The 12,955-nt window shown below is 40.9% G+C and overlaps 1 protein-coding gene across 1 annotated transcript; it reads left to right on the top strand.

Moving 5' to 3' along the window:
• Nucleotides 1–169: 169 nt before the first annotated feature.
• LOC115103004 (proteasome subunit alpha type-7) lies at nt 170–11,733 on the top strand. The gene is made up of 7 exons (XM_029623541.2): nt 170–399; nt 645–771; nt 2,573–2,697; nt 10,485–10,607; nt 10,848–10,967; nt 11,143–11,205; nt 11,312–11,733. Exons 1-7 carry the CDS (start codon nt 298–300, stop codon nt 11,405–11,407), a joined length of 756 nt encoding a protein of 251 aa, XP_029479401.1. The 5' UTR covers nt 170–297; the 3' UTR covers nt 11,408–11,733.
• Nucleotides 11,734–12,955: the final 1,222 nt, after the last annotated feature.

Below are 12,955 nucleotides of genomic sequence, written 5' to 3'. Positions count from 1 at the left end.
CAACCCAAAGGCCACAGGGGAATGGAAAATAGTATCCCCCGGAAAGGGTCCAAACAGCGCTGAAAACGTCTGTATTAAACCCTTATTATAGTCCCGGAACCACATGATAACAATGAAATGCTGTTGAGTAAAAAAAAATGTTGCAGAGGCATCTGTGAATTTATGCTCAAAATTGAAAGAGTTCAAGCGCATGCGCCCTGTGATTACTCTCACTCAAAACTAGCTGGCAAACATTCGCTAGCGGAGTAGCTAGCTACACGTTTTAAACATTTCAGTACATCTGTTTCGAGAAACACAATGGCAGCAAGATATGACAGGGCGATCACTGTGTTTTCTCCCGACGGTCACCTTTTTCAGGTGGAATATGCACAAGAGGCTGTGAAGAAAGGCTCCACTGCTGTAAGTTTATGAAGCTAAGCTAACGTAAGCTGTGTCATTTAGCTACTATGTAGCTATAAATGTATGAAAAGATAGCTAGCTAGCTAACGTAACATTGTGATGCTGTTTGAGAAAATTGCTAACTTAACTGAATTTAGCTAGCTATCATGTTCTGTTGTTGAACGCAATATTTACTTGAATTTCGGTGAAATTACTTAGCTAGTGTCGAACTACTAAACTGTTTCATTTCCCCATTCCTAATTTAGGTGGGCATCAGGGGCAAAGACATTGTTGTCCTTGGAGTTGAGAAGAAGTCTGTCGCCAAACTACAGGAGGAAAGAACAGTCCGCAAGATCTGCGCCCTAGACGAACATGTTTGCATGGCATTCGCAGGTATCTAACTAGCTAACTACATATTCATTCATTTGTATGTTATCTTGATCATCAGACGACATGCCAAAGTAAGTACGGTTGAAGTCGGAAGTTTAAATGTATTTGGCTAAGGTGTATGTAAACTCAGTTTTTCACAATTCCTGACATTTAATCCTTGTAAAAAAATCCCTGTTTTAGGTCAGTTAGGATCACCACTTTACTTTAAGAATGTGAAATGTCAGAATAATAGTAGATAATTATTTGAGCTTTTATTTATTTCGTCACATTTCTAGTGGGTAAGAAGTTTACATACACTCAATTAGTATTTGGTAGCAATGCCTTCGGGTAACCTTCCAACGGCTTCCCACAATAAATTGGGTGAATTTTGGCCCATTCCTCCTGACAGAGCTGGTGTAACTGAGTCAGGTTTGTAGGCCTCCTTGCTCGCACATGCTTTTTCAGTTCTGCCCACAAATTTTCTATAGGATTGAGGTCAGGGCTTTGTGATGGCCACTCCAATAACTTGACTTTGTTGTCCTTAAGCCAGTTTACCACAACTTTGGAAGTATGCTTGGTGTCATTGTCCATTTGGAAGACAAATTTGCGATGACAAAGCTTTAACTTCCTGACTGATGTCTTGAGATGTTGCTTCAATATATCCACAATTTTCCTTCCTCATGATGCCATCTATTTTGTGAAGTGCACCAGTCCCTCCTGAAGCAAAGCATCCCCACAACATGATGCTACCACCCCCGTGTTTCAAGGTTGGGATGGTGTTCTTCGGCTTACAAGCGTTCCCCTTTTTCCTCCAAACATAACGATGGTCATTATGGCCAAAAAGTTATATTTGTGTTTCATCAGACCAGAGGACATTTTTCCAAAAAGTACAATCGTTGTCCCCATGTGCAGTTGCAAACCTTAGTCTTGCTTTTTTATGGCACTTTTGGAGCAGTGGCTTCTTCCTTGCTGAGCGGCCTTTCAGGTTATGACGATATCGGACTCGTTTTACTGTGGATAGATACTTTTGTACCTGTTTCCTGAAGCATCTTCACAAGGTCCTTTGCTTTTGTTCTGGGATTGATTTGCACTTTTGCACAAAAGTACGTTCATCTCTAGGAGACAGAATGCACCTCCTTCCTGAGCGGTATGATGGCTGCGTGGTCCCATGGTGTTTATTCTTGCGTACTGTCGTTTGTACAGATGAACGTGCTACCGTCAGGCATTTGGACATTTCTCCCAAGGATGAACCAGACTTGTGGATGTCTACAATTTGCTTTCTGAGGTTTTGGCTAATTTCTTTTGATTTTTCTCATGATGTCAAGCAACGAGGCACTGAGTTTGAAGGTAGACCTTGCAATACATCCACAGGTACACCTCCAATTGACTCAAATGATGTCAATTAGCCTATCAGAAGCTTCGAAAGCCATGACATAATTTTCTGGAATTTTCCAATCTGTTTAAAGGCACAGTCAACTTAGTTTATGTAAACTTCTGACCCACTGGACTTGTGACACAATTAATTATAAGTGAAGTAATCTGTCTGTAAACAAGACAGTTTGTTAACAAGAAATTTGTGGAGTGGTTGAAAAACGAGTTGTTATGACTCCAACCTAAGTGTATGTAAACTTCCGACTTCAACTGTAGCTAACATTGCCTAGCAAGAACAATTTGTGTAATGGCTGTTTCCAGAGGTAAAACTTTGTCTAGGGAGTTTTTTTCCGTCTGGTTTCAATATTGTTTGGTTTGCTGTGGCTCATAACCAAACCAGCTGAACGTTTCGCTCTTATTGTCTCTTATTTAACCAGTTGTCTGCCTCTGTCAGGTCTGACAGCAGATGCCCGCATTGTGATCAACAGAGCTCGGGTGGAGTGCCAGAGTCACAGGCTCACAGTGGAGGACCCAGTTACCGTTGAGTACATCACACGGCACATCGCCACCCTGAAACAGGTACAATACACACCACCTCCAACTAACAGCCCCTAACGACTTGCTATTGCCATCCGTGACAGACACCACTCAGCAATTAGATTTCACTAAAACAGGAAGTCACAGCTCTCCAATAGTCTCTCTCATATGTGCACAAGCAAGAGATGGCTTGTGTAAGACTTTTATTTTAATGTGAGGGGAAGCAATTTGTCAGGAACCTGTAGCAGACCCACGTTTAAAAAGTCTGTTTAATAAGACTTCACTGTGTTTATTTTGTCAACGTCATAAAGACCAACCACCTGGACAACTGTCAGTGGAAGTTCAAGTTTATTCAACATTAGTGACACAGAGGCGACTTTTTGTGTTGGGTCAATGTGGTGATGTTGTCCAAGAGTGACAGCATCGGCACATGCTACCAGGTTTGGGTAGGTTACATTCAGAATGTAATCCTTTACAGTTACTATTGTTAGGTTCTAATTCTCAGAATAAAAAACTCTAAGGACACTATGAAAGCTGAACCAAGTTTAATTCTTCCCAGAGGATCAATACAGCTGCATTGGACAAAACATGTTTCCACCACCACAAGTATATATACTCCAATTTAGATGCACTCCTCCTTCTCTCCAACCCTTCCATCTTTTATGGTTCTACAGGAAGACGAAGTGATGGTATAATAAACCGTTCCTTCTCCCTTAAGGTGACCTGACTTTAACCCCCTTGTTTCCCAATCCAAAGCTCTCCACCAGTATCACCTATAGCAATCATGTGACTGCCTCCCCTCTACCCAGCACATTCCAAAGCCATCTGGCTCCTACAGATAACCATTAACTTCTGATGTAAAAACCAGTCTCTATCACTCCTCCGATACTATACTATTACTTCTGATGTGTCTTGTGTCTCTAGAATAATAATGTTCCAACTTTAACCCAGAATCTAACAGTCCCCTGTTTTGAACATTTAACTCCATACTGTTCAACATTACATACACTTGGAAATTACTTTTCAATGGACAAACAATCATTAGTAAAACATGAACAAAAACTAAACATAATTAACATTCACAGTGAGGGTTACAAACTCTGAGACTTATGGCCTCTGTTCTATGATCACACCATACACAATCTTATTTCCATTCCTCATAGAACACTGATTATAACGTGTCCCCTGGGTCTGTTGACTTCTCCCAGTTCAATGTTCTCCTTCTGGTTCCCAAGAGTGATAGCGCAAAACTTGCAAAGCAACGAGAAACACTAAACATAACAGTATTAATGTGGTAAGCTATGCATAATTATATATGCATGAAAACCAAAGTCTGAGACCATGACACTTCCCACTCTCTTCGACTCTATGACTCCAGGATACTTTTCTGCTGGATTCCACATAAATGAAAGCCCTAAAAGCCTCTTAATGCTTTCGCCCAGTCTTCCCCTTTCCGGCCCCAGGTTCTGAGAGGTGTTCCCAAGCCATGTCATTTTCACTTTGTTCCCAATTCTCCTCCATTGCCACCTGTTGGGCACCTCACCTGATAGGCAAGTGCGTATCCCTAATCAACGCTACATCTTCTTGAGGTAACTCAGCAATGTATAGACTTTCATATCAATGCCTCCAAAATGTTGTTTAGAGTACAATTATCCCACATCTATCCTTTTATATGATGCATTAACCTGCCTGGAACACTGGGTTTACTGTCCCTCTCTCTTTCCCCCTCCCTCTCCCTCCCTCCACCCCCATGGGAAATTCTACCCACTGCCCTCTCTCCCATGCAGTCACTTCAACACAGATGGACACACTGGAAACATGACAACAAATAGGATTTGCTAGTGTCCCACCTCAACAACAGCCAGTGAAATTGCAGGGGGCCAAATTCAAAACAGAAATCCCATAATTAAAATTCCTCAAACATACAGGTATTATCCACCATTTTAAAGATAAACTTCTTGTAAATCCAGCCACAGTGGCCGATTTCAAATAAGCCTTACGGCGAAAGCACACCAAACAATTATGTTTGGTTTTCTGTGACTAGGTGCTGACCTTACAGCCATTTTCCAGCCACAGAGAGGGCTCACACAAGTCAGAAATAGCGATTAAATGAAACACTAACCTTTGATCTTCATCAGATGACACTCACAGGACTTCATGTTACACAATGTGTGTTTTGTTCGATAAAGTTCATCATTATGTCCAAAAACCTAATTTGAAATTGGTGTGTTATGTTCAGAAATGCATTGTCTCAAACAAACATCCTGTGAAAGTGCAGACAGATCAAATAACAGTAATACTCATCATAAACATTGATAAAAGATACAAGTGTTAAACATACGAATACAGATAAAGTTATCCTTAATGCAACCGCTGTGTCAGATTTCAAAAAGGCTTTATGGCAAAAGCCCACTTTGCGATTATGTTAGGTCAGCGCCTATACACAGAAACCCATACAGCCATTTTCCAACCAAGGAGAGTGTCACAAAAGTCAGAAATAGCATTACAATTAATCACTTTCCTTTGCTCTTCATCTGGTGGCACTCCCAGGTCTCCATGTTAGACAACAAATGTTCGATAAAGTTAATCTTTATGACCAAATACCTACATTTTGTTGGTGAGTTTAATCCAGAAATCCAAAGGCACCATGCGCGCTCTCAACGCGAAGATGAAAAGTTTAAAATAAAAAAAAGTACAAATAAAGATAGTAGAAACATGTCAAACGATGTTTAAAATCAATCCTCAGGTTGTTTTTGTCATAAATAATCAATATTATTTCAACCGGACAAAAGCTTCGTCAATGGAAAAGGCAAACAAGAAATGCGCTCTCCCGATCACGTGCTTGGTTCATGTCTGGAAATTTCCACTGTCCTCTCATTGAAAGCGGTGTATCTTCCTCATTTGTCAGAGTAAAAGCCTGAAACAATGCCTAAAGACTGATCACATGTTGAGGAAGCCATAGAGATCATGAACTGGGTCCTAAGTCTTTGTATGGTGGATAGGCTTTCAATGGAAAAACAGCCTTTCAAAATAATAGTACTTCCTGGTTGGATTTTCCTCAGGTTTTCGCCTGCCATATCAGTTCTGTTATACTCAGACATTATTTTAACAGTTTTGGAAACTTTTGAGTTTTCTATCCAAATCTACTAATTATATGCATATACTAGCTTATGGGCCTGAGTAGCAGGCAGTTTAATTTGGGCACGCTTTTCAACCAAAATTACGAATGCTGCCCCCTACCCTAGTGAAGTTAACCAATAAAGCAGCTAACCCAACTATGTTTAAAGTAGCTCCCAGACCCAACCAATTTGCATGTCTACGGTGGAATCTAGTCTCTCTCTCTTTAGCTCCACTTCCTTTGTCATGGCGTCTTCAAGCTCACCCATTATGCAGCTGGACCTCACTTCCTGTGAGAACTATGCGCCCACCGAGGAGAGACATGACGATCTTCACCGCTGCAGGTGCTGTAAGGAGTACTGTGTGTAGACCAGAACATTGCTGTCCCAACATCCCTGCCTGGTGTATCTTGATGTACACTCAATCTCCAGAATTCAACCCGTGCCTAGGTTATCTCCTGCTCCTCATGTGCTGCTTTCACCTGAGGATATACACACTGCAACGCATGGGTCATTTCCTGACAACATACACTCCCCCCTTATGGGCAGATCACTAATTTGTGGCATTTGAATAACAGCCCCCGGCACTCCCATCAGTCTCCCAGCTACCCAGCCATTTGGCATGAGTCCTCAAACTGATAACCCAACAATGCTACTAAAGTAACCCCTGCTACTCCTAACATGGCCCACGACTATAGCCTCCTTCAATTACTGTCCCTACAAATCAAATCAGACTTTATTTGCGACATGCGCCGAATACAACAAGTGTAGGCTTTACTGTGAAATGCTTACTTACAAGCCCTTAATCAACAGTGCAGTTTAAGAAGAAGAAAGTATTTACCAAGTAGGCTATAATAAAAAGTAACACAATAATAAAAGCAATAACAAGGCTATATACAGGGGGCACTGGTGCCGAGTCAGTGTGCAGGGGTACAGGCGACTGCTGTGAGAATAACTACTGCATGTAATCTGTCAAGTGTTTTCCGGCGGTTAGAAATTGGGAACGAGATTAATGAGTTGGAAGAATATCCAACCTAACACCATGATCTGGGTTTGTGTAATGTTCAATTTAACTTCATAATAGTCCCTATATTGTGCACAGTTAGCGGTCCTCCCTCTCCTCCTGTAACAATATACATAGTCTCTGGGAATGATACCCCTCTATCACCACAACCTTAATTTATGAGCCCCCACAGATCTCCCCCGCAGTCACATTCCATCCCACTTAACAGCCCTATATAAACATTCTGTCTCAAACACAGGCCTCGTTTACTTCACCTCCTGCTGCAGATACATTTGCAAATATCATTCCATCTAACCCATAAAACACTAGTCACTACTCCTAATGCACTTCTACAGTTATAAGCATACTAAAACATTCTCAAATCAATTAGTCAATATACATCAGCCCCTCTGGAACAAGGATCACTCTTATGTTCCACGAAACCTAAAAACATATTGACTTGAAAAGGAAAGGGAAGAAAAGTACATGTTTAGTAACTTCACACCACCCTTGATGCGACTAAAACTGTGGAAAGAACTGTCCATCCGTAACGTTCTATACCCATATGATGCTGGTCTCCATGCCTTTTCCTTCATTTTCATCCTTGGGTGTTATTGCAAAACACAGACTATGAGCCTTTTATGCAATTAATTGTGCCGTATCTTCCAGCCATCTATATGTATTGTGATTTAACATAAAAATGACCTGGTAAAACCAAAAAAAGCCTTAATGGTTGGCCCAAGCTATCATCCAGTGAGTTCTCTAACAACCTCCCTGTCGGAGGATACTTAGAGATAAGGTTTCTAGAGCCTCCCTAGGCCTAATACATTTTTGCAGTGCCCTCACTGTTTTAGAGCCTCCCCCCTTTCTCTGAATCATAACTAAAACATTTTATAAATTATCCAACTCAAATTCAGAATGACAGTCCTTAGTGCTTACTTTGAGTCTACGACTCGAATTAAAGTCTCTCAACCTAGCACACATCATCCCTGTTAGAATGTATGTTTGTTAACTGAACCTTTTTATTACCGGTAAAAGCTCTTCTCATTACAGCCCCCATTTGTCCCTGTTTTCCTGTCACCTGGTAATGAAAGAGCGATATCTCAATGCGTACTTAGTCGAAATTGTTCGCAGTGTAGACCCCCCCCCCCTCCCGGCACTTATCATTCTAGCATGTCTTCTTCAGATAGCGTTACAGTTCATCTTCCCAACGGCACATGTAACTCGTGCCTGTCACATTTGATGGCCCTTGATCATGTCCCGATTTTCAATATCCAAATGGATACATCCGTTTCTCCCACGAACACGAGTCTCTCACCTGAGCCGTTATCTCTCTCCACACGCGCGGTCTCAGCACTCCTTCCGCCCGTTCCCAGGTTTGGCTCGGACTCAGAAGTGTTAAAAGTCACTGTCGCATTGAACGCCTTTGTCGCTCTTTCTTCAGCCGGTTAGGGAGCGTTTTGAGGTTCACACACTGTTTGTGGTCAAATTATTCCTACCATGTCTTAGGACATGATCCGATTTCACGTTCCATGGTAACCTCAAGAGAGGAAAGAGCATAATAACATACTGTTACTGATGAAACCATTTTCAAAATGAGTTCATACTCCTGTATTTTCCCTTCGAACACATGATTCACATTGTGATTCAAAAACATGTTAAATCAAAAATGCGAATAACCAATCAACTTAGAATTACAACTCTTGATAACTCCGTAAGAAAATAATAGTATCTCAGAAAGCAATGGTAAAATAGAAAAGACACGGTGTTTCTCTTTCATTTTATAGTTTAATCTGACTCCTACAGATAACAATTAACTTATGGTGTAAAAATCAGTCTCTCACTCCTCAGATACTATAGTATTACTTCTAATGTATCATGTCTCTAGTATAATACTGTTCTGATTTTAACCCAGAATCTAACCACTATACTGAACAAAAATATAAATGCAAACAATTTAAAATATTTCACTGAGTCACAGTTAATGTAAGGAAATCAGTCAATTGAAATAAATTAATTGGGCCCTACTCTATGGATATCACATGACTGTGAATACAGATAACCATCTGTTGGTCACAGATACCTTTTTTTTTTTTTATGTTGTGGCATGGATCAGTCTATCTGGTGTGACCATTTGCCTCATGCATAGTGACACACATCCTCCGCATAGAGTTGATCAGGCTGTTGATTGTGGCCTGTAGAATGTTGTCCCACTCCTCTTCAATGGCTGTGCGAAGTTGCTTGATATTGGAGGGATCTGGAACACGCTGTCGTACACATCGTTCCAGAGCATCCCAAACATGCTTAATGGGTGACATGTCTGGTTAGCATGGAGGCCATGGAAGAACTGGGACATTTTCAGCATTCAGGAATTGTATACAGATCTTTGCGACATGGGGCTGTGCATTTCCATGCTGAAACATGAGGTGATGGCAGCGGATTAATGGCATGACAATGGGTCTCAGGATCTCGTCATGGTATCTCTGTGCATTCAAATTGCCACCGATAAAATGTGTTCATTGTCCGTAGCTAATGCCTGACAACCATAATCCCACTGCTACCATGGGGCACTCTGTTCACAAAGTTGCACACCGATCGTCCACACGACACCATACTCGCGGTTGTGAGGCCGGTTGGACGTACTGCCAAATTCTCTAAAACGACGTTGGAGGTGGGTTATGGTAGTGAAATTATCATTAAATTCCATAGCAACAACTCTGGTGGACATCCCTACAGTCAGCATGCTAATTGCCCCCTCCCTCAACTTGAGACATCTGTGGTGTTGTGACAAAACTGCACATTTTAGTGGCTTTTTGTCCCCAGCACAAGTTGCACCTGTGTAAAGATCATGCTGTTTCATCAGCTTCTTGATATGCCACATCTGCCAGGTGGATGGATTATCTTGGCTAAGGAGAAATGCTCACTAACAGGGATGTAAACAAATTTGTGCACAAAATTTAAGGGAAGCTTTTTGTGTGTAACGTGTGGGATATTTAATTTCAGCTCATGAAACATGGCTTATTATATTTCTCTTCAGTGTAGTTACCTGTCCAAAATTGTAATCACAAATGTAACTTTTGGATTACCCAAACGAAATAACGTAATCTGATTACATTCCATTTTTTGTTATTTAACTAGGCTAGTCAGTTAAGAACAAATTCTTATTTACAATGACAGTCTACCCCGGCCAAACCCGTACAATGCTGGCCCAATTGTGCGCCGCCCTATGGGACTCCCAATCACAGCCGGTTGTGATACAGCCTGGAATTTAACCAGGGTCTGTTGTGATGCCTCTAGCACTGAGATGCAGTGCCTTAGACCGCTGCGCCACTCTATCCATCAGACACATTTGGTGTGTCATCATATTAGTCTCTGATTTGTGGTCTTTCAGACATGACAAACTTAAACTTGCGCCTTTTTTCAATGCTGATTTTGAATGTCATTAGGAAAATAAATGTACCCCCAAAACATTTTTTTTTTTTTTTAAGTAACCCTAGAAGTAATCATCCAGATTTTCAAAAGTATATCTAATCTGATTACAACATTTTTGCTGGTCATGGACTACAGTTAGTTGTTTTGTAATCCGTTACTCCCCAAGCCTGCATGCAAGGCTACCTTGTACCCAGTTTGGTAGAGTAAACTAGAGTCCATATGATACTTGACTGTTTGTTTATTTTCATATGAAGCCAGCTTTTTATCTTTTTCTATAGCGTTACACTCAGAGTAATGGACGAAGACCGTTTGGCATCTCGGCGTTGATCGTGGGTTTTGACTACGATGGGACCCCCAGGCTTTATCAGACTGACCCCTCAGGAACATACCATGCATGGAAGGTCAGCCAATCCACAAAAATATCTCACCTTTCTCAACAGATAAATATGTTTTAATGTTTTTCATAGCCACAATGATTATCTAAAGTGTATCATTGCAAAAGTTTGATTGTCTTGTCTTAATTGTGCGGTCTGTTTTTGAAAATAAACATTAGGTATTGAGCTGGATTTAAACCACACTATTGGTATTTTAATGTTTTAAAAATACTCAGTTACTGATTTGTTACCCATCTCTTTATTCAGGCAAATGCAATTGGCCGCAGTGCTAAGACAGTGAGGGAATTCCTGGAGAAGAACTACACAGATGAAGCCATCGCCACTGACAACGAGGCGATTAAGCTGGCAATCAAAGCCTTGCTTGAGGTGAGGTCAACCACTGTCATTTTTATGCTAAACTCCAAACCGACGCCTACTTCCTACTCCCCTAGGCACTTCTGTAGGTCTGAGACAGTTATATTTGGGTATTCAATATGGCCAAAAATGTGGCTGTTAGCATAAATCCATTGTGTACATTTGACCTTTTGAACTATGTTTACAGGTGGTTCAGTCTGGTGGGAAGAACATTGATCTCGCTGTGATCAGAAGAAACCAGCCACTGAAGGTAACCTCACCAAAGAGTTTGGTGGTCTGATCCCAGTATTTGCTGCTTTACACATGTCCTTGTCTATGAGTTAATTGCTTCTTTCTTTTGTTGGTGCTCCATGTAGTTATTGGAGTCCAAAGAAATTGAGACCCTGGTGGCTGAGATCGAGAAAGAGAAAGAAGATGAGGCAGAGAAGAAAAAACAGAAGAAATCTACTTGAAGTTGTTACTCAACCACTGGCTTTCATTTAGCCCTTGGGTAAAGGCAGTGTATTTGGTCGGTAAATATAGAAAAGTGTCAAGGTTTATAGGCCCAAATATAGCTTTCATGTCACACACTAAGGTTCGTATGTTGAATTTTCACAAATATCCCACCGGCATTGCCATCAATGCATGGTTTATGTGGAAGTTGAGCTGTGTGGATCTCAAGTTAGGATTCAGAACTTGGAGATCTCACCTCTGCCCTCTTTTAAGAACAGTATGATATTTTTATTTGAAGTGAATGTTAATAGACCGACATACTTAATAAAGTCAACTTGTTTATGTACCTTAGTTTTTATTCATTCATCGGGTTATAGGGAGAGTTTATTTTCGTTCATGTTATCTTTGTTGTGTGTGTTGATGCTAGAATTTGTCTGTAGTGAAGTCGAGCACCCAATCCCAGCTAATAATTTAAGAAAATACTGTAATAAAATGGAATCAGAACAGCGTTATACCAACTATGTCAAGAATCAACAATGAAACAGTAAATATCAGTCGGTTAGGACATCTACTTTGTGCATGACGCAAGTAATTTTTTCAAAAAATTGTTTAGACAGATTATTTCACTTATAATTCATTGTATCACAATTCCAGTGGGTCAGAAGTTTACATACACTAAGTTGACTGCCATTAAACAGCTTGGAAAATTCCAGAAAATGATGTCATGGCTTTAGAAGCTTCTGATGGGATAATTGACATCATTTGAGTCAATTGGTGGTGTACCTATGAATGTATTTCAAGGCCTACCTTCAAACTCAGTGCTTCTTTGCTTGACATGGGAAAATCCAAAGAAATTAACCAAGCTCTCAAAAATTGTAGACCTCCACAAGTCTGGTTCATACAACCACGTTCATCTGTACAAACAATAGTACGTAAGTATAAACACCATGGGACCCCGCAACCGTCATACTATTCAGGAAGGAGATGCGTTCTGTCTCCTAGAGATGAACGTACTTTGGTGTGGAAAGTGCAAATCAATCCCGCAACAACAGCAAAGGACCTTGTGAAGATGCTGGAGGAAACGGGTACAAAAGTATCTATTTCCACAGTAAAACAAGTCCTCTATATCGACATGACCTGAAAGGTCGCTCAGCAAGGAAGAAGCCAATGCTCCAAAAGCGCCATAAAAAAGCCAGACTACAGTTTGCAACTGCACATGGGGACAAAGATTGTACTTTTTGGAGAAATGTCCTCTGGTCTGATGAAACTAAATTAGAACTTTTTGGCCATAATTACCATCGTTATGTTTGGAGGAAAAAGGGGGAGGCTTTTTCCTTCACCAACTGTGAAGCACGGGGGTGGCAGCATCATGTTGTGGGGTTGCTTTGCTGCAGGAGAGACTGGTGCACTTCACCAAATAGATGGCATCATGAGGAGGGGAAAGTTATGTGGATATATTGAAGCAACATCTCAAGACATCATTCAGGAAGTTAAAGCTTGGTCAGAAATGGGTCTTCCAAATGGACAATGACCCCAAGCATACAGCCAAAGTTGTGACAAAATGGTTT

Source organism: Oncorhynchus nerka, linkage group LG20 (genome assembly GCF_034236695.1).
Source record: "Oncorhynchus nerka isolate Pitt River linkage group LG20, Oner_Uvic_2.0, whole genome shotgun sequence".
NCBI classification, from domain to species: Eukaryota; Metazoa; Chordata; class Actinopteri; order Salmoniformes; family Salmonidae; genus Oncorhynchus; species Oncorhynchus nerka.
This window is presented reverse-complemented; position numbering and strand designations above follow the sequence as displayed.

What these genes read in the sequence shown, in the direction of transcription:
- LOC115103004 (XM_029623541.2), top strand. Translation starts at nt 298, where the DNA reads ATGGCAGCAAGATATGACAGGGCGATCACTGTGTTTTCTCCCGACGGT. An exon ending in ACATCGCCACCCTGAAACAG is followed by an intron (nt 2,698 to 10,484) that starts GTACAATACACA and finishes CTTTTTCTATAG; the next exon opens with CGTTACACTCAGAGTAATGG. An exon ending in GAAGAAACCAGCCACTGAAG is followed by an intron (nt 11,206 to 11,311) that starts GTAACCTCACCA and finishes TGCTCCATGTAG; the next exon opens with TTATTGGAGTCCAAAGAAAT.